At 41.7% G+C, this 22,193-nt stretch overlaps 1 protein-coding gene across 1 annotated transcript; it reads left to right on the top strand.

The window, feature by feature from the left end:
• Positions 1-11,383: 11,383 nt before the first annotated feature.
• On the top strand, positions 11,384-22,193 carry SMNDC1 (survival motor neuron domain containing 1). Its single transcript, XM_068398606.1, has 6 exons — positions 11,384-11,487; positions 12,220-12,339; positions 16,239-16,381; positions 18,282-18,443; positions 19,494-19,647; positions 20,388-22,193. Exons 2-6 carry the CDS (start codon positions 12,220-12,222, stop codon positions 20,523-20,525), a joined length of 717 nt encoding a protein of 238 aa, XP_068254707.1. The 5' UTR covers positions 11,384-11,487; the 3' UTR covers positions 20,526-22,193.

The raw sequence follows: 22,193 nt of genomic DNA, 5'->3' as shown, positions 1-22,193 counted from the left end.
TTTATAACTGAGTGCTCTGGGACCTCTCCTGATAAATGCTTCACTAGCTGAGTCACAGCGTGCGCAGGATTAGTCACGGCTGTAGAAGTGTCCCAAGGTTTCATTTACAGCTGCGGATCCACCTGATGTATATTAATTTCTTCTGTAAGTTGAAACTCTCTGAAGTTGTGTGTTTCAGAAGCTCCTGGCTCCATCACCTCCTCCACGTTGCCACACACTCCACCTGCACTGTTTGAACACGAGGGTCAGACTGCGACAGCACGCAGGAAGGAAGGTGATATCTGCCAGCCATGTTAGTGAAGAGGAACGGAGGGCTCACAGCTTGTACATCAGCAGATGTTATGTGGGCCACAACAGAGCAGAGCATGCGTCATGCTGACTTCATGCTATTATTTTAAGCGGCAACGGGTAAACTAAATGATTTAGATGAGCGACCAAGCACCCTCCTTTCATTACATGCTCCACAGGAGAATTCTGAGCGTCTGGCAGTACTTCTGTGCATGTTAGCTTCTACCCTGTGGTATTCTCACTCTGCAGATGGGGAGCAAGGACAAGAGGTAAGTAACTGTGCCCAGGGTTAAACTGCAAATCCCTGGCAGAATAAAACATCAGGTCTCTAGGTTTTAAGTCACCTTCTCTGTGTAATCCCTAAAAATCCTCTGCCTGGAAGACCTGATGTAGCAAAGTCCGGCTCTTCCATGAGAGGTGTCAATAACAGCCTATGTTGGATCACCAAACAATACTAAGCACCTTATCTCAGTTACCTTTCCTCACAAGCTTGAGCAAAATCTGACCACGGGTGCGTGCACGAGTTACCTGCACGCCCTCTGTTTTGAGAGGCTTGCATGAAGCAAAAGGAAGTTCAAACCCGACCACACAAGCAACAGTATGAAACCAGAAACACAGGATTCCTAAACGGCTTAAATGTTAGCCAGCCTTTGAAATCTAAAGGCACCCAGCTTTTCAGCACCTTACATCCAGCTTTTACACGTACCTTAAACATGTCACTATTTAGACCTGGAGAGCCCTTCCACTGGGCTCCTTACGCCACCTGTGTGAACGATGCTGCTTTCTCAATAGGCACTTCACTTTCTGCCCAAGGGACATCTCAGAGACTTGTCCCCAACCAAGTGAACTACAGACACACATGAAGTTACCTCAAATGGAAGCCTACCTTAATGGAAAACCATTCAAAAAGAGAAAATTGTAAAGTAAAACTGCACTTAAAGAGCATGTTACTACAGGAACAGCCCCTAAATAAACTTACAATCTCTGTTAAATAAATTTTTACACAAAAGCAAATCACGGTGAAACAGACAGTGAAGCCTAAATGATGGCACTTAACTGCTGTATGCTGGCTTACATTGTTTACAGCTTTGAGGACAAATACAGAGGCCAATTTGCCTAATGAAAACAAACAGCTCTACAAGACTATTCCGTTTCTTGTGAGGTGAATATACATTTTATTCAGTTTAGCATGCCCATATGGTATGCACTATATATTGACTCAATTTTGCATTTCTTCCTGCAGCAGAACCCAAATTGTTAACTCTCATCTGTAGGTTAAACCACCCCTAATTTCCTTCCTTCTATTATTCTATATTCTCCTTCCTCTCTTCCTGTTTCTGTGCTAAGGATACTGACATCTACTTATGACAAAATTTTCCTCCTCACTTTCAACAATTTCTCCAACCAAAAAATTGCAGTAGAAGGTTCTTAATTGCTCTTATTAGACACACGGAATCCTTTAATACCATGTAAATACAAATACACTATCTGAGAGCTTGACTAGCTCCAAAAGAGAAGTGAATCAATATCTACTGAACACTCTGTACTAAAATCACTTATATTATTAATACCACCGATGATAGGACCAGTCCACAGAGACTTATCCCGTGATTTAAAGTTTCAAAACCAATAGTGCTTCCCTGCTCGGATCTATACAGATGCTCCAAAGAAATCTAGAAAGATTATTTCCCAAGAGGTTTCACAAAAAAAAAAAAAGATTAACATAGCTGATCTAATATTTCAACCACTCTGCACCACAGTTCCTGACAACAGCTCCCTCAAGGTTAGCCTTAAAATTATATCACAGCCTAATTTGGCCTTGTTTTACATTTGTCTGAAACCATGTCTATATTTTATTGAACTCTGATTCTGTTACTGGTTTTACATATTATCCAAATTAAATTTCTAAGACGGTTTCATGGTTCGAAAAGCATCATCATCTACTGGTAGGGAGTTTTTAGTGCAGCAGGAAATGGAATTAGGAAAGATCTACTGACTTAATTGAAGACGCCACTAAAAGCATTTGTCAACTGTAAATATCCTGCCCTTCCGATTTCAGCAGTGATCCTGGGAGGAGAGTGTGGAGCAAACTACTCTCCATGTACACAGCAACTCTACTGTAGAGAAGTCTGCGATGCAGAACGGGCCTGCCTATGAACGTCAGAGCCAGGGGTGCATTTACTGCCTTTAGACCCGCTAACGTTATCAATATGTTTTTCGGATGTGCAATAATTTGATATTATAATTGTGCTATGTTGTGCCTGCTCTCTAGCTCCAAAGGAAACACCATCTCTGGAAGAAAAACATAATTCAACACCACAAAACCCACTACCTTCTCCACTGCTGCAATGTGTATTTGAATCCCCAAAGTGACTAAAAAAAGGAGAAATGTATTATGAAAACTCATCTAGAGATATACAAATGGTATTTCCTATGCTCACTATTCTGATTTATCAGGCAGTTACCGTCTTAATTCTATTACAGTAAAAGGGAGATGGAGAGCCCAAATGAATGCCCTAAATCTAGACATATTAACACTGTGTTAGTGAAATAAGCCTGCTTGGAAATATTCCCAAAAAAAGATAGAAGATAAAACCCCTATGCTTGAGTTTTGCTACCATGTTTTATCCCTGTGGCTTAAGATATCAGTGTCATGACTCACTCCGGGGATTGAACTGTTCCCTGGGTGACACGACCTCCTCATACCAGCTTTGTTCCTCATGCTAGTACAAATTGGTCATCCATGAACACTGAATGAAGACACTTCCTTATTAGTCATATCTGGATCTATAAAGCTAATACCAGAAAATGATGTTTAAACAAGCCCACTGCTGCTTCAGGTATGTGGCCTTCCAACAATTCAAAGCTAAATAGTTTCAGCAGGTGTGGGAGGGAAGGCAGAAAAAGGAAAAAAGTTAGACATATAAGACATCTGCTTTGTGCCTCTAGATAAAATCTACAGATCAGCACTGCTTGCGGCAGTTTGGATCCATATTTATCTTTTTGTGTTTATTTGCTTGACTGGCAAATCCCAAGGAGATTGAGACTGATGCTTAAAAAAACCCAAACACTAAAACCGACCAAACCTTCAAACTCGGAAGGCTCAGCTCTGAGCTGCCCTTTAGCTGATTAGCTGTCCATCCTTACTTATGCTGTAAAACACTGTGCCTTCCCATATTCAATTAAAAACTACACATCAAATTCTCCTGCCGAACACAGGAAGAACAGGTGCTTCTCTACACATGCTTTTGCCTGCACATGTCCTGGAAAAGTTCAGTTCACTACTGACCTGGCAGGAAAGTAAAAACTCAGAAAAAAGGAGGCTGCATCTCAATGATTAGTGTGATTATAGGCTCGGTTGCTTAATTCAAAAGATTCTCCAACAGCATCAAATAATACCCATTATAATGGTCACTGACAATAATCGTCATCTGGTTCCCACTGACATTGGCTGCTTTTCATTTTAAGCTCTCTCTACTGGTAACAGTACAGGGTTGAATGCCATTGAGCAGCATATTTTACCCTCTCACCAAATTACATGAATAGGCTTGACCAAGGTGAGGACAAACATCCCCATAATTTCAGAGGACCTAATCAGAATCCATCACCTATCCCTGAGCCAACAAAGTACCAAGCTAAGTTCTAACTGCTCCTGCAGCTCTAAAGCTTCGGAAAGACTTTGGATCTATAACTACACTGAAGAAGTGAAACCTCCTCACAAAGGAAGCATAGCATGGGGAATCAAAATCCTCATGGAAAAAAATCCAGTATATGAAACAGCACAATGTATCAACGATACCTTTTCTCCTTTGTAAGTAAAGGACGTAGATAGCACTGCACTTAAGAAGAGTAAGATGAAATTGCTAAAAAACTTGAAAGAAAAATTAAAAAAAACAACAAACCAAAACCTCCCATAGATCTTTAGCCAATACACAATGAGCAAAAATTATCCCAGAGCCCGAACATGGTGTCGATACCTCTGCGTGAACAAGAATCATGTAATTAGGCTTCCAAATCTCCTATATCTTAGTATCCTCTTGGTAACCTGTCATCTTGGTTTCCCTGTCACATTAAGATGGATACCACAATATTTTTTATATGAAATTTAGCATTTAAAGTAATATCAACCAATAGCTCCACATTTTTTTTTCCTTCAAGTGACATATAAATAGAAACATTGGTAAAGAGAGTTCTAAGTGCCCATCTCTTACACTCTTCTTTTATTAGTAGCCTCTGCAAAGCACCATTTGCTGGCCAAACTTCATCTGGAGACAGCTGCAATGACATGCAAGACAATTACTGTAAGAGACATTTCAGTTTCATTTTCAGAGGAAACATCTGTAGAAGGACTTTCAGTTTCCCTAAGCATTGGATCAGCTGTAGGACGTGAGACAACACTCTGATTACCAGGAACAGGATGCTAAACCACATGAAAGCAGTCTCGCTGCCCAAGTAGTGACTAACACGATGTAGAAGGGAACATTTAACAAGTTTGTTCACGCAACAGGACGGGTGGTTGCCATCTCTCACTGCTCCGTGCATGCTCCAGAAATTCTCTCACTTCAGAAAAATGTGTCTGAAAGTCTGTCAGTAAAATGAAGGACGGCAAAGTTTGGAACAGCAATGTGCATATTTTGCATTTTATGCAAATTGTCCATGTTGTTTATATCGATAAAGAAAGCACATTGATGCATGTGAATTCTGCCGCTGCCATAGCATAGGTAATGTTTTTTAAGGTTCATGTACAGCGTAGTTAGTAAAAATAACCTTATCACAGTTCAGCATTAAAAAAGTTAACTGTGGGCAACTTCCAGGTTCACAGGATGGAAGCAGAACATGGCATGACAAAGTCAGAATTCAATAGTCCTTGATACTGCTCTGATGCCAGACATTCACAATCTGGTTCTGCGTCAGCGGAACTCACTATTTGCCATGGGCTCCTCAAATTCTATTTTAAAGAGAGAATTCTTCATTTTCTTACTGGCTGTCATTTGATATTAATCAGTACTATGTCGCAGCATTTTTTAAGTGTTCATTTATAAAACATACGATAGCTTTATTATCCCTTGTTCTATGGAGGGCAAAGAAACAGCTATACAGAGGTCCAAAGGTGTCCGAGTAACTAATTAAAAGTTCTGATGTCGTTATCTTTAGAAGAGGCAGCAAATAATCAGAACCCTCTTTATAAATAAGTACCACTGTCTCAAATTGCTTCTTTCTATTTTTGACTGCCCCCCAAAACTACTCATATGGCCTAAGTAGTAACACTGATCAGGAGTTGTAGCTGTCCCCAGCCAACATGCTATGATTTTTCAAAACCTAGGAATGCATGACAGTTCCTAAAAGCAATCTAACCATGCCCCAGCGGCAGCAAAATTACCTCCAGCTGAATCAGAGCTTCTTTGGTCAGCTTTCAATGACAAGTCCCATGGGGCAATCAGCTCTAAGTTTACACTCTGAGCTTTCTTTTTTTTCCATGCACAGGTCTACCTCACTCATACAATGTAGATACTCCTACACAGGAGAGTAAATCCAGATCTTTATACTGGTATTCAGTAGCCCTCTTGCAAAGCTCTCTTCCTCTTCTTTTAGCTCCTTTAAAATTCAGCAAACAGAGATACAGGACCTACAAACAACAGCCTATTTTTAACAACACATCCTTGATTACTGCAAATCCTGTGTTCTGAACGGAGTGCTTAGGCCAGGAGCATGCAGCTCCCGTGTGGGTGGACCACCAAAGACTGACTGCCAGCACTGAGCTGCAGCTGCGGGACACAGCAGAGCAGTTCACCAGCGCAGAGCAGCCACCTAGCTCTTTGTGGCTGACTGCTAACTGGCTGCCACAAACCCCAGCCAGTGTGTGGCACGTGGCTGGCAGAAACCCTGTACTGTGGAAGATGCACACAGTCATCACTGCTGTCAGCTGCACCTAATATCCCCTTCCCTCTCCTTTCATGTACTCATCACAAGTTTCCCTCCCTCTCCCTGTACGTACAATACCCTTCCTTCTGTCTACCCTCACTACCGCAGGACTTAGATGTCCTTTCCCCCACAGCAACCCCACAATCCATCACAGCAGTCCGCCTTGTTCCTTACTTCCCAGGTCCCTCCCCACGCACAAACACAAAATACCCCCACGCTGTTCCCATATTAACCTCGAGTTCCTGCTTCCCAAACCTCCCACACTCCTAATTCTCCCAGGCTCCTCTGCCCACTGCAGCGGCCCTTGCTCCTTACTTTTCAAACTCCCCTCATCTTCTCAACTTTCCTGCCATTCAAACCCCTTCTGGACATAAGGAGTCTCACCAACAGACTTCCCGGCACCCCAAGAAGAAGAACCAGCCTCTCCAGCTGCCTTCTTCTGAAGTCCCCAGGCCTCCGGCACTGACATGCTCCCTGACACAGATGGCAGAATGCTCCAGAGAAAGAAGTTGCGCCTTGACTTGGCATATTGCTCCCAACCGAAGACTCATGTTAAGCTGAAAATAACCATGTGACAAACTGCATGTTGTGTGGGCCTGATTAAGACCCATCAAACAGACCTGCTGCTTCTGCCAGTAAAGTAAATGATCACACTGGCAGGTTGTCATTTCCCACGTAAGCTGGCGTTTTGTCAGCTCTCACAAGCCACCAGTGGCAGAGGAATGGAAATCCAAGAGCCTCAGACCCTTCTGAAGCGGATGACGTCCTAATGGACGCAAGCATTCGGTCCGTTCTTCCTAATTCTGACATTTTCTCCTTATCTCCAGGCTGCCTCACCCTGGCTCTTATTCCTCATACAGTTCTGATTCACTTTTCCTCCTCAGTTTTAGTCACCGTGCCTTTTTTACTGATGGGCCATAATTACTGCAATCATTCAGAGCATGGAACATGTTTGAGCTCTCAGTTTCTTTGCTTAGCACCACAATCCGTGCTGGCCTCCAGGGTTGTAGAGAGTGAAATAATGTTTGGAAATGTGCACACGCTCACTTAACTGACTTCACTTCCACACGAACTTTTGCATAAACAGGTATTTCAAAACCTTACAATTAGGCCAAATTTCAGTACAGTAGAATGGCAAAAATGAAGCCTTAAAACAAGCAGAACTTCCCTAAGAAGTTTCAAGCCTGTGCTTTAAAATGAAGAGGCACTTGAACCTCTCAACAGAATAGCTGTATATTTTAATCATCTGCCTGGCCAATCAGCATTTCTCTCTAGAATTTGATTTTGTAAGTGTCAAACTGCTGAAGCTTTCCAAAGTTTAGTCAGAGCCAAACAGCCAGTGCAGAAAAAAAATTCAGCCTATAGAAACAAATTTTGCAGGAGCAATAATAAAAAAAAGTCTCATAATGGGAAATATCGCATAATTGCATCGATGGATGAAGTTGGCAGCTCTGCCCATGATGACACATAGTAAAAAAAAAAAATAATTTTGCTTAGAGGCACAGCTCAACTGGAAGAAAAAAAAACACCTTCAGGAAAACAACCATCAACATTGAAGTATTAATACGATATTTAGGTGATGATTTGTTCCAAATGAATATACCAATGACTTTCACGCCTGACATACTGCCCTACTAACAGGGCAATGCCTGCCAGGCTGGCAGCCTACCAGAAAAGCCTAAAAAAAAAATCCACTTTCTGTCATGAGGACAGAGTGTTTTGTTTGCAGAAGCCAACTTTTTGCTAGTGACTAGGTGCCTGTGCTGAGCACGATGATCTGTCCGTACAAAGTTGAAAAGAAGGGATATCAAACCATTTGGATATAACTGTCTTTACGGCATTAGTTGCTGCTGAGGAGACTGATCTCTGACCCTTAGCTGCTTCAGGATTTAACATTAAAGAATGCAGAATATTACTGATTTAAGTGTACTTATTCACCATAACTCATACATGTTCTAGCGTATGTATAGTCGCAGCTGTCTTCAAAAATAACTTCAGATACGTGTTCCCATTACCTCTAGCTATAAAAATAACGCAGCAAATTGTAAAAGAAGAGACATAATTGTGGACCTACCACAGAGTAAGTTTCCTGCGTTGCTATTTAAACACGGCTGGGGATACAGACATGTTGTGCAGCACCACTACCACCTCCTGGACAAGCCAAGCACGGCTGCAGGACGCACCAGTGTCCCTTCCAACTGTAAATTAGTTTGCCCTGAAGACAGCAGCCCCTTCATGAACCCCGAGGCATGCCCAGCTGCACTGGTTACTAGAAACCTCGCCCTCCCAACAAGCTGTGCCATTCTCTACAGAGTAGCACGGCTACTGCTACACTAACTGCTGCCCCACAGCACCAGCACCGCAAGACAGACTCCAGTTACACCAGTTTTCCCCAAGTACAGTCATATCCATCAGACAGCTTCCCACTAGGAATCATAGTGGAAAGCCTCAATGCTAATGCCAACAGAGTTTGGCTTAGATAAAAGCAGATCAAGTTGCCTTTTCTTTCTGTTACTAAGTTAGGGAAACAAATTCTACAGCATTTGTGATAAAATATTGTCTTAAATTTACATGCCTTCATTTGGTAATAAAATACACTAAAATTCTATGTATCATGTATGATAAAATGTGATAAATTCCAGTAAGATGGTATCAATTACTTTGTAATAATGATATTACTGCCGTGTAACTTTATAGCCTGTAAATAATGTGGCTCAATTCTATGCATACACTGTAACACAGCACTACAATGCATAAACAGTTCTTAGATTGTTAGGATTTATGAAGAGAGGCAGTTCCCACAGCTACTCTGCTGCTCATGGGTAAGAGGAAAGTACTGGATGTAGTTAGAAACATTCAGATACAGCACAAACATATCTGAACTTGCTTTGATCTCCTAACGAATACAGAAAGAGCAAAATCTTGACAACTGGATGTACATTGTTTTAAATAGTGCTAATGTGTTATGCAATTATCCCTCCAAGCACCAACCATTTAATGAACTGTAAATCATGTTGCTTACATGTTGTGAAGAACTCCTACTTATACCGTGTTTTTCCTCAATATAATATAAAAGAGCTTCTTCTGTCAAACATAGGAAAAAAAATCTCTATTCTTGGGCGAAGACAAATCCAGTTTTAAGGATGCAATTAATGAGAATTTCCAATTTATAAGAGTTAAAGATCAGTGGTTTCAAGATCTGGCCTGTCTTCCTACATGTAGCAGCATGTGCTTCAGTGAAACATGTTGAAATACCTTCTAAAAAGGCACTATCCTGAGCTGAAGAAATCAAGAGAAAAAAGTAATTGTACCTTTAGCTTTCAGTCAAGTGGGCGTTGCAATGTTTTGTGTTTCAAGTACTTCATACTAGTTTCCTTTCAAATTAGTTACATGTTGCAGTCAAGTTACCTCCGGGTCTTCCTTTCCCAGCTAAACAGATGGGGCGTTTCCGCCTTTCACTGAAAGAAGGGCGTTTTCTCCAGCCATAGAATAATGTTGGTGGCTCTTTTTAGAAGCCTACAGACCCCCAAAAACTCCATATTCTAGAACCATAGATACCATTTCAGTATTAACTCTCACCAAAATTTTTATAGAAGTAAACCACCTCCTTATGCTTGCTTCTGCTGATGCAACCACAGAAATGTTTTGCTGTTGTTGTCTTTGGAGATACCTGGGCACTGCATGCCTCCTCAGTCTCTCTCGGTCACTTCAGTCCTGCAGATGTGGCCTAGATTTCTTGTTCTGAGATGTGAAGTTGAAACTGATTGTACTAATGTGCATTTTAACTCATAGGTTCGCTCACAAAGTCATTAGGATTGCTCTGTATCAATAAATTTGTATGTCTTTTCAACAGTCACCGATCTGTCCCCAGTGTCGTATCAGAAGATGGTTTCTGTATCTATTTCTAGATGACTAATAAAAATACTAAAAAGATGTTAGTGTTGTTATCTTCATTGTTACACTTGGTCTCATCACTCAGTCTGTGAACAGCGTCCAATAATTTCTGTATTTTAATTACTAAATCATACACCAAGATACAGAAATGTGTTTTATCCTTGGTCAGGATATCCTCTGAGGACATAAATCAAGTGTTGCAGAACACAGTAGACATATTTCCCCCTTAATATGTAAACAAACCCAAAGAGTCCGAGTGAAGTCATCTTCCTGTGAAGCCATGCATGCTGATGACCATGAGGGACAGGATGTTTGCAGGAGACACCGATCCTCCGGGTAACACTGAGAAACTTTGTGGGCGCCTGCTTAATTTGCCTGGCTCAGAGGCTCAAGGCCAAATTACTGGATTTCCAGCAGGAAGTATTTTTTTCTTCCCATGACAGGCTTGAAGAAGCCGCTGAGCTTTCCCACCCCTTTTCCTCTCCTGTTGTAAGACCAAATATTGAAACTTACTCTCTTCTAAATTGTTTGGTACTGTTTTGCATGGTTCTAATTATCAGTGAAGCTGCCAGAAAGTATTGTGTTTGATAGTGTCATGAACAAAGGTGTGAGCGAGGGTACCCATCAGGTGCACACAGTCTCAGGTACCCCGTGGTCCCCTACAGTAGGGACCAGATACCAGAAATTGGACGTCGCTCCTCTGTGAGCAAAGAGCTGCGCCCTGCCCAAAAGAGGAAGATTTCGATGCCGTTAGTAGCTTCAGCTGATGTCAATCCTGTCAGGACAGCCGCAGGAGCCACAGGACAGTTCCCACCCGGCCTGGCCGAGCCGCAGCAGGGAGGGCCACGGCCTGAGGAGGTGCTGGCCTCTCCCCACAGGGGACTCGCGAGGGGACAAGGGAACCGTCAGGCCCGAGGCCTGGTCGCCGGCGCGAGCGGTGCAGGCCGCACGACACGGCCCTCGCCCGCTCCGCCGACCCTCGGCCCAGGCTCAGGCTCAGGCTCAGGCCCAGGCCCGGCCCTGGGCCCGCGCCGAAGCCCAGGTCCCCGCACCCTGCGCTTACGCGCGATGAGCTCCCCCCTCCCCGGATGCGCTCCCGCGCGCCTGCGCGCTCCCGCCCCCGCGAGGCGTTAGGGGGCGCTCCCCCCCACACGTGACCCGAGGGCCGCGCCAGGGGGCTGCGTTGCTTGGCCGCCCAGCGCCGAGGGCCGGCAGCACGTGACCGTCGGGGCGCTCTCGCGAGCTCTGGCGCGCGCTGGGCCTTTGCCCCGCCCCTGCCCCCGGCCCGCGGCGAAGGAGACGGAAGCGGCCGCGGCTTGACGGGACCCTGAGCGGCGCCGCCCCGCGCCCCCCGCCCGGCTCGGGCCCCGCACGCCCGCCGAGGTGAGAACTGGCGGCTGCTCGCCGCCCTCTCTGCCGCCCGGCGGTCTCGTCCTTCCCGCTTTGAGGAAGTCTGGGCCTGGGCCTGGGCCTGGGCCTAGGCCTAGGCCTCGGCCTCGGCCTGGGCCTGGGCCTGCCCGCCGGCGCGGGCCCTTCCTCACGGGCCCGGCCCCGCTTCCCCACCTTGCTCGCCGTTCCGCCGCGCTCCGAGTCGCCAGGCTCGGTCCGACACGGAGCGGGTGGCCCTGGGCTGGGCTGGCCGGCGTCGGCGCTGGTGCCGGGCAGTTGGCTGCCGGGGGCAGCGCGGAGGGGCCGGTTCCCGGGTGCCGCGGAGGGTTTCGCTACTGTAGACATGCAGGGGGGGGCTTGTGGCAACCGGAGGGGAAAAACACTGGCGCGCGGTAGTTCTCTACAGATGCGGGTAATTCCGAGGCTAAGGACCCCGCTGCCTACGGACTGTAAGTGACGGCTTTTCCCGGTGCACTCACACAGGCACGTGTTTTAAGCTTTCTTTTTTAGAAATCGCTTGGGAGTAGTTGAGCAGTACAAAAATAAAGGTGAGCGGCAATTTATAGTCAAGTAGTGCATTATTGAAACTTAGTTGTATTCATAACATTTTAGTAATAGCTTTTCACGTTATTTATCAGTTCCACTTTACTTGTACCACAAGACGTGATTAAAAAGCAGCAAGCCCGTTGTTTTGATGTGATGTGTGTGTCTGTATGTTTCTTGCAGATGTCAGAAGACCTCGCTAAGCAGTTAGCTAGCTACAAAGCTCAGCTTCAGCAAGTTGAGGCTGCCTTATCTGGGAATGCAGAAAATGAAGATCTGCTAAAACTGAAGAAAGACTTACAGGTGAGAGCTTGAGGTTATGAGTAGTTGAAACTTTAGGGTCTTTAGTAAGTGTTTAATTTTTCCTAAATGTTTTCATTGCAACAGGAATATGCTTGGTGGGTTTATTACTTTTTTTTCATGTAATTTGATACAATTATGGTAGGGTTGGTTTGAAAAAACCCAAAGCGTGGCCTATTTTAAACCTGTCTTGTAGACTAGTAAAAAAGATATATGCTAATTTATGTAGCAAACTCTTCTGCTAAAAACTTTAGCCAGACTGATGAAAGATAAGCCAGTGCTGTCTTTACTATCTCTTTTTTTTTATTTTTTTTAAAGCATTTCTCAGAAAGTCATTATTTTTTGTTGGTTTTACTATGCTGAAGCCTGATGGTTGGGCTTAACATTATGCCTTTCTGCTTATTTTTGAGTTATCAGATCATTTGATCCAGAATCTGTTTATCCATTGCATGCATTTGCAATGATAAAAGCTTTAAAGTGTAGTTCAGTATTCCTTCTAAGCCTTGATTGCGTTAAGGTTTTCTATAAGAAAGAAAAAGAGTTGGGTTCTTCATTTGCCACCTCCAGGTTTTGAAACATTTGAGAGCATACTGCATTCTTAAGAGCTAAAAAACATTTCTGGTCCTTAGGGTATTGTTCGGTGGCAGGAAGACCACCAGCCTAATTTTAAGTTGATAAGTGGTCTTTCAGATTCTTGTGCATATAAAGACACACTGGCATATAAAAAAACCAGCAGCACTGTTAAAATTTGTCCTGAGAGTGCAAGATGCTGCTTCATTTCTGTTGTGGATTGCTTTAGCTATCAGATGTAAAAATATATAAAACTACCCAGTACAAGATTCAGTAACCATGATTCTGTATGGAAATAACAGCAATAAAAATGGTGCTTCAACCAAAATACAAGTGGTGCCTCAAATCAGTGATCTTTAGAATTCCTTTTAAATTACAAAGGCTTTGTGCCCACAAGGCACTTTATAGATCATCTTAATGTCCTTCGTTGTACACTGTTAAAAGCATGTGTATATTTTTATATTTTTAAAATGCACAGCAAAACCCGTATGGGATGATATTTCCGATACCAACACGACCTCGGCTTTGATATGCAGAGATCATTGATGTGAAAGGACAACTTGCAAAAATTTTTATAAAAGCTTTCTGCACAGAGTGGGGAAGATCTTTGCACTTTCATCCCCAAAAGGTTTGCTATCCACGTGTTCCGCCTTGAAAATGACATAACGTTTTGCAGACTTAATATATGCCAACCTAACAATAGTAAAAATGGGTTTGATGCTTCAGTGTCCCAACTAAATAGCTTTCAGATTAGTTCAAAAAGATTTTACAATGTACGATAGCGTTCAAATTAGTTCAAGAAGATTTTTTACAAAGTAATTGAAACATTTTTTGTCTATCATAAATAGTGATGCACTACTGCATTTTGTATACTCAGCTTATTCCTGAGTAACAAGGTTATAAAAAATTCTTGTACTACTTATTTTAAATACTTTGCTTTTCACCTTTTGCTTCACTGAAGCACTCCTAGGACAGTGTCTGTGCACCCAAGGACCCAACTTACCTTTTGTATCAAGTAGAACTGATGGCAGCTGTCATCTTCTGTAATTGGAGATGGTATCTATGGGTGTTGCGTTCTGGAGTGTAGACCTCTGCTTTGTAAAGACCAGTTGGTCAGGAGAAATCTTGGCCAGCTCTAACTGGTATTCTCTGCGGGTCACACCTTCGTGTCACAGGGACATGGCAGCAAGCCGTATCGTTCAACCCATTTGGCTGTACTGAGCTGCTGTGGTAGTCTAACTCGTGCTCAGAAATTTTCTTTGAGCTATTCCATTAAAGACTTCTTTAGAACTGTGTATCTCATGGGTTGCGATTAAATCTAATGTTTCTATCTATATGTTTTCTAATGTATCTGTCTGGTGCTTAGCACTATGATAGGTGGGTATCAGATGAAGATTATTAACAAAAGTTTGCTATTTGTAGCCTGGTGTTTAGGTGACTTATCAAAATGAAAGAATCCTTGGTAGACTTGTCTGAAACTATTCATGTTAGAGTTCTACAATGAGCCATCTATGAATGTGGCAAGAGTAAGTTAACAGGTTCATATTACTGGTAGTCTACATAGCTGAAACACTCACTTTCAGGTAGCTTGTGCCTGATGTATTGTATTTGACTTGCTGAGATAAGATACCTGCTTCAAACCATGAGCTTCTTGGATTTGCAGAACACAGCTGTCTTTGTTGAGGAATAATTTTGGATTTTGCATCTGGGAGGGAAAATTAGGCTAATGCTGTATGTTCTGCAGAGTGCTCTCAAATTAGGTAACTTGATAATCAAAATCTGTTCTCGTTCAGCTGTAGTATTACGGAAAATGGAGACCAAAGTCATTGTAAGCCTGTTTCTGTGCTCACAGTTGCTACTGATTGTGCTTACTGTTGCACTTGTTAACTAGCAGCTCCTCTAAAACAAAGAGCGGAACTTTTGTTAGGAAGCTGTTGCAAATTCAGACATTAACAGTTGCAACAGAAACAAACTGTTAGGCTATTCATGCCAGTTGTATAGTTTATCAGATAAAAATGCCTGTAAGTTTATATTGTATTAACTTCTTATTTGGGAATTGCTTACGATCCTTTAGGTTCTTGAGAAGTGAAAACAGCTTCTTTACCGCATTTTCCTGAGCTAGTCTTTGTACGCCCATAGCTGAACTAGGATGTGAAACTGGGCGGAAAGTTCAGGCTCTGCTGAGCCTCAGTTGAACATTGTTTATCTGTAACCCTCTCCTAATTTAAATGCGTAGGAGAGTGACAATGGTTCATGCTGAGATACTCAAAGAACTAAAGAATTTATCTTCTCTAAGGACTGCAGAGTTGCTTTGCCTTACACAGAAAGTTTAAATGGCCTTTTAGGTGCAGGCTCCTTTTTAACAGTAGTTAAAACCAGTGGTCTTGATCAGGCAGAATAAGAACATAACATTGACAGGAAGCTGGGGAGGGGCTTTTGCATGTTCCTGTCTGTGAATAATATTTAAAGGAACTGGAAAAAAATTTTATTTTTTTATTTGTCTTGTTGGATTAGCAAGGGAAGGCCTGACCTGAAACCTTAAGGTCAGGGAACTTAGAGAAAAACAAACACTTATATCAAAATGACTTAAGGAAATCTATTTCTTTAGTATGCACCCGAGTGCTTTCTAGAAATGAGGGGGCTTTACAGAGTGGCAGTGTTGGAAGGTAACTCTTCCACCCTGGCTCTGGGTCCTTCAGTTCAGCCAATCCATATACTTCTGAGTAAACTGAAAAACATTTCATCACTTAAAAATGCTGCGATTGTACTTGCAGTGGTGTGGTTTAGGGATCACCATATATAATATAGCCAGCCAGTCCCAAATGGCAAGGGATGGAAGAGAGAGAATAGAAGCGTTACGCCCTTTCATGTTTTGTCTTCAGAGCACTGTCCTGCTGAATACTCTTGCCACATGTGTGATTTTTTTGGTTGATAACAAGCATCACTTGCAGCCATGTGTACAGAGTCACACCATCAATTTTTTTTTCTTTTTTTCTTGAGACTGTCTAGCTGTGTCTTTGTGCCTATGGATAAACATTTCATCTAGAAAGAAATGCTTTAAGAATAATGGGCTGCTTTTTGAAATTTAGAGGAGGGCATGGGCAACTTCACTGCAATACAGTGAGGACCATATATCTTTTTATCTATGTTGGCAATGAGTGAGTTTAGTTAAGTGGTTAAAAAAAACCCAAAACATACTTAGTCCACTTACATCAGCTATGAACTTAATACAGGAACTTCAAAGAACCCAAACCAGTAAGTTTGGGGTAAAAAACATGCATGGTTAACAGAGTTTGAAAAATTATTCTTTGTGGGTTTTTTGTCTTTTATAGGAAGTCATAGAATTAACCAAAGATCTCCTTTCAACACAACCTTCGGAAACTCTTGCAAGTTCTGACAGTTCTGCTTCTGCTCTGCCCAGTCACTCCTGGAAGGTTGGGGATAGGTGTATGGCAATATGGAGTGAGGATGGACAGTAAGTGTAGAAAACTTCTCCTAACAGTTACATGAAATAGTTGAATGGTAAGAGACTTTCATTCAGTTTGAACTGCCCCTAGGGTGACTAAAAGCAAAAGGAAATTAGGAAATAATTATGATATTAGGTATTCTTGTACAGTCTTTGTTAAAGGTCAGTATTTTAGATAAAAAGCAAAGAGATGTGGGGTCATTTCCTAGAAATGCCCTGGTTGTCACTAACCTTATAAAAGTAGGGTAGCTTTGGGAAATTACTGTTTGCTAATGTAATACATGGCAGACTTTCATGAATTGATCTGTCAGAGCAGTCTTTCGTAAAGGTTTCAGGATATATCATTCATAATTTGTCATTGCACTCATAGATATGTAATTGATTGGTATCAAGAAAAATCCTTGCTGTATCTCAGTTTGTGCCTCTAATTGGAAATTAATTTTTATTTGGAAATGCTGTTTTTTGCCTATGAAATAACTAGCTGTGTAATGTAACTAGAATTAATCAGCCTTTTGGATTTAGTTTTGATTACATCAGCCTACAGTCAGTTCATTCTGACTTCGTAATCTTTGAAATAAACATTCTAAAATTATTTTCCATACTGCAAAAGTGTATAACTCTTGCAGCTTTTTTAAAATTACTATTTATGCTGGACTAAAATCCCAGTAATTACCACTTAGAGAGAAGCTCTGTTGTTCAACGAATGTGGTTCTATTAACAATGCAGTAACCACATAGAGATTCTGGTATAGGTGTTGATGTCTTAGGTAGAAAACAAACCTAAAAGTGAACAGTTTTTCTGTCACAGATTATTAATCAGTAAAATGCTTTTGTGTAAGAAGTTAAAAATTGAATCTTACTGTCTTAGGTCACCACTGAGTCGTTCTTCTTGCTCTGATCACTGGGTTAGAGGATCAGAGCTTGGGGAAGAATGTGCCACCGTGTCCACTGAAGTGGATCTTATTGGACTTAATTGTATTGCTTTTTTTTTAACCCCCTGCTTCATTAAGAAATGTTGAAACATTTCTTAAGTGACCAGTGTTTCATGAAAAGCTAGCCAGAGATGAATACTTTGTACCTCATGCAGTTTGGGTTTCCATGTATTTTCATCTAGCTCAACTCAAGATGTTGTTGGCCCACTAAAATCACACAAAAAATTAATTTAGTAAATGTTAACTGGAATATTCTCTATGAAACATCTCATTTTATTCCTCTGTTTGCTTTAGATGTATCCTTTTTCTCTGATTTTGGACTCAATTTTAAGTATTTTTGGAAATGTCACTTGTCTTTTTTTTTCCTCTTTCCCATTACGAGGTCAGTTTGACCAAAATGTTTCATACACAAATATGAAATGGACTGATTTCTGCTAAAATTTCAAAATTGCTATTTTAAATCAATAAGAAAACTTCTAATTTTTAAGTGTTGAAGAGGGAATATTTTGAAAGCTTCAGTTTTTCATAATTCTTTTTCCTATGGAGAAAAATTGAACAAAAGCTTTGCTCTTGTGAGGTGACATTTTCCAGAGCTCCTCAGTGAATTCCTTGAAAGCTGTGTTCTGTGAATGCAGTATTTTGTTGGGTCTTTTTTTAAATCTCATGACCTGCCAGAACTAGAACTAAATCAGGATATCTGATTAGATTGGCCCCAGCATTAGTCATTAGCCTTGATAACTGTGAGGCCATTGCTTCCTGATGCTGAAGGTCAAGCACAGCAGATTCCAGTCTTTGTACTTGTGTCCCTTTGACCTTAAGAAAATAATCTCTTGGTTTGATTTGTGTATTGTCCCTGAAAATGAAGGCCAGTATTTTAAAATTTTTTACGTAATGCTGTTAGCTGTCTGACAGTGTAGGTGTTGAAGGGCTGAGTATTAAAGCTTTACTCACATGCTTACAGCCATGATATCTTTACAGGTGTTATGAAGCTGAGATTGAAGAAATAGATGAGGAGAATGGAACAGCTGCAGTCACGTTTGCTGGATATGGCAACGCTGAAGTTACACCTCTGTTCAACCTCAAGCCTGTGGAAGAGGGAAGAAAAGCAAAAGAGGACAGCGGCAACAAACCCATGTCCAAGTAAGTAACACACAGGCAGAAGTCTGAAAGCTGCTTTCGTTTTATTTTATTTTACTTACCTTTAATATCTTCATGTTTGCTTGAAAAAGGATCTTAAATCAATCTGGCAGATAATGTTTGGTAGATTATTGTGGCTAGTATCATGTGTGTTATGTATCCTGGCAAGATAACGTGACAGACTTTTTGTTTTACTCGGATTATGCTATCTCAAAGGTATCAAGTATGTAAGCAGTAGATTAAAAAAAAGTTCACTTGTAGCAGAGAGCGTACAAGTTTCAGCCCACACCTAGTGCAGGCGCTGCTCAGGTCGGTGATCTGGCTCACAACAGAGTATGCTCACCAGTGCAAAGGACTTCGGCTTCTGCCCCATCCCTGTGTTAGGATAGCTGTGTTGACCCCATCGCTGGGGAGATGTGGTTTACTCAGTATCCTACTGTGTCTTAACATAGAAAAGTATTTTTAAGGGCTGAAAACTTTTTTGGAGGAAGAAAAAAAAAAAGTGGTAAAACTTCAGAGTTTGTTATAGGCAATGATCCCTTCTCTAAGGGATCACTCTCAGGGACACTGCAGTGTGGCATAGATTGACTCCTTGAACTTCATCTTTACTGAAGTAACTTATCTTTGTTCTTTTCCTTCCATCCTTGTCCAATACTTGGTAGCATGAAAGTCCTGCAGAAAAGTTTGGGCTTTTCACTTGAATGGGCTTTTTAAATTCTCCAAACCCTAGATGTTTCTGAGATGTAGAAGTGCTGATAGGTACATCTTCAGTGTCAGAGATGAACTTCACTCAGTCCCATGGGTTGCTGTGTTTGGCACAGCCTTAATCAGGTGGTGGTTGTTGTTGTTCTTATGCCCAAATATACAAATAAGCAATGTAATGCTTATGCATGGAAAGACTTGTGTGTTTTTTCCTAGAAGTGAAGAAAATTTACAAGCTTTGTTTTCTGTTATTTACTTATGGAAAACTGTTGTGCGTGTCTGTCTTACAGGGATTTTAGTTTCTTAAAGGAAAAGGCACAAACATAACATGTCTTTTTTCCTTCTCTCCAGAAAAGAGATGATAGCCCAGCAACGAGAGTATAAAAAGAAGAAAGCTTTGAAAAAAGCTCAGAGAATTAAAGAGCTTGAACAGGAACGAGAGGACCAGAAAGTCAAGTGGCAACAGTTTAACAACAGAGCCTATTCTAAAAACAAAAAAGGCCAGGTTGGTTTGGTTTTGTCAGTATGTGAGTAACAACAGGGCATAGAATTCTGTGCAGTACTTTGGGAGTGAGGAGGAAGTGGTTTTTAAAGGAGGTTCATCTGTGGGATTCTGAAGTGTGGGGTTTGGTATTTTGTACACCTAAAAGGCCTGGTTCTGTGCTGGGTGATTTTGGAGGAGTGCTCTTCTGACGAGGCTGAGCTTGGAGAGCTGGGCTCCCTGCCAGTTGCCAGGTAGTGTTGGTTGGAGAACCAAGGGCCTGTTTAAACCTCCAAGCCTGACTTGTTGCTGCGTTTATAGCCTGGCAGACACAGCGCTAAGCAATTGCCCTGGAATAGCAAGCATAGTGCAAAGAAGGTAGCAAGGACATTTTAAAGCCTTATTTCCTTTTCATTGTGGCTTGACCAAGAGCTGCCAGACATAGTAGTAAAACTTTAGTCTTTCTTATGAACAATTATTAGAGATCATATTATGAGGAAGGTGAATTTTAGTCATTATTGGCCTGACCCAAGGTCCTGAGTACCACCATCACATGCAGTACTGAGGTGTCAGGAAGTTCCCAGCTCTGGTGTCTCACGTGCTGTGACATACCATGGATGAGCTCACCTTTACAAAGTGTGCCTGTCCACAGAGTGAGCAGTTGAGACTACTGAAACACTTCAAACTGTATTGATTACTTGTTTTTTTTTTTTAAGAGCCAGTTAGTAATTATTCAGAAATGGTGTTTTCTGTTTCATTTGCAGGTGAAGAGGAGTATTTTTGCTTCCCCTGAGAGCGTAACTGGCAAGGTTGGAGTTGGAACATGTGGAATCGCAGACAAACCTATGACACAGTATCAAGATACCTCTAAATATAATGTCAGGCATTTGATGCCTCAGTAACAGAGGAAAAAGGTGGAACTTCATCTCTGCAGGGCTTTACACTTCTCTTTTTATCATTATATTTTTCTAAAAGTAAATTATTTGTTGGCACATAGCGAGTAGTCCATTTTGTCACCATCACTTTGGCTTCAGCTGATACGAGCCTTAAATCTCCAGTTATTGATTTGACCCCCCTAATCATTAAACTTTTTGTAGTTGCATTAAAATACATTCTGCAGGTAAATGCTTTCATGAACTGCTGTTACCTGTTACTCTGGAAGCAGTAGTTCTGCAGCTTTGATCTCTGGAATCTTCCATTCATACTAGTAGTGAAGTTTTCTTTTCCTTAAGAAAAGTGGTGGTATAAAAATGGCACCTTAACAGCCTCCCTTGTTTTGGTAGTCACAGTGCTGTCTCCTGTCTCAGCCACAAGCTCAGCATTACAGAGTGGCTGCAGCTCTGGGAGAGAGAGATAAGACTCCATCGTAGCTTCCAAGTCACATGGAATTGCTGAGGAAGTTCTAAATTACCCCCTTACGAGAAGATCAATTTGTACAGCTGTAAATGAGGGCAGAACAGGCCTAATAGGAACTTTATTACTCATGGTGATTCATGTGCTAGAAACAATAAATCTGACTTTAATTCCAGTCTGAATTTCCTGTGCTAGAAGTTAAGCAGAGGAGATACTGTTTTGTTTTGTTTTGTTTTTTTTTAAATGCTCATGAAATTTTAATAGGAGGTTACTGAAAGGTTATTGAAATGTAACCAGAAAACCATAGGACAAGGTACTTAGACTCCAATTTCAAAGTACAGAACTGTACTTAAAACTACCCAGCCCTCCCCGAGGATCAGAGAGTTGGAGAACATAAATGGTTGGTTGTGCTTTGGAAAGGAGCCATCATCTCCCCTCTTGTAGGTCTTGTAGGTTTGAGGGTATGGTCACAGACCTGGAATACACAGGAACAGCTGGTGTCTGGGCCTTCTCCATCTGGTCAGGTAGAACTGCAGCACAGTGGATAGGAATGCCTCAGTCCTGCTTAGTTAGCTGTGAGTGAGTAAAGGTTAGTCTGCAGTTCCTGTCCTTAAATAATTGACTGGCCCCGGCGTTCACTGTAACCTCAGCTGGATTACAGTGCTGCTGAGCCCCTCAGTTTTATTCAGGAAACCACGTGTAGAAGCTCTTGCTTTCTTGTACTTTATATGTGATTCGTTTTCCTCTGTTACTTGTCTCTCACTTACGGTAGTGGTGCCATCTCTGAACCCGTAACGTGTTTAAGAAGTTAATGGGTAGCCCTGTATACAATGTAGATATTATTTTTGTAAAATCTAGGGCTGAGTTAATGGACAAGAGCACATCAGCTGTTTCCCCCATTAAATAATTAAAGGGTGTTTCTTGTCCATTAACCCTGACCATTATTTCCCTGTATATTCTGTTAATGTAGCTCATTTTGTAATTTGTTAACTAGATCAGGTCACGTCAGCAATTGTTGATGCACTGATTGGTGGAAATGTCCATCAGTTACCTGAGTCACAACTCAAGCTAAACTCTACAACTGGTAGTTTAGAATCCATACATAGAAAAAGGTTTTCCCTATAATGGGAGAAGGTGATTTTTATGAATACAAAGTGTGTTAATTTCAGTTTTGTATGTTTAACTTTTATTAAATAAAGTGTTTAAAATCTGCTGGA

Source organism: Nyctibius grandis, chromosome 4 (genome assembly GCF_013368605.1).
Source record: "Nyctibius grandis isolate bNycGra1 chromosome 4, bNycGra1.pri, whole genome shotgun sequence".
Lineage (NCBI taxonomy): Eukaryota > Metazoa > Chordata > Aves > Nyctibiiformes > Nyctibiidae > Nyctibius > Nyctibius grandis.
The sequence above is the reverse complement of the archived record's forward strand: the minus strand, read 5'-3'. Positions and strand labels throughout refer to the sequence as shown.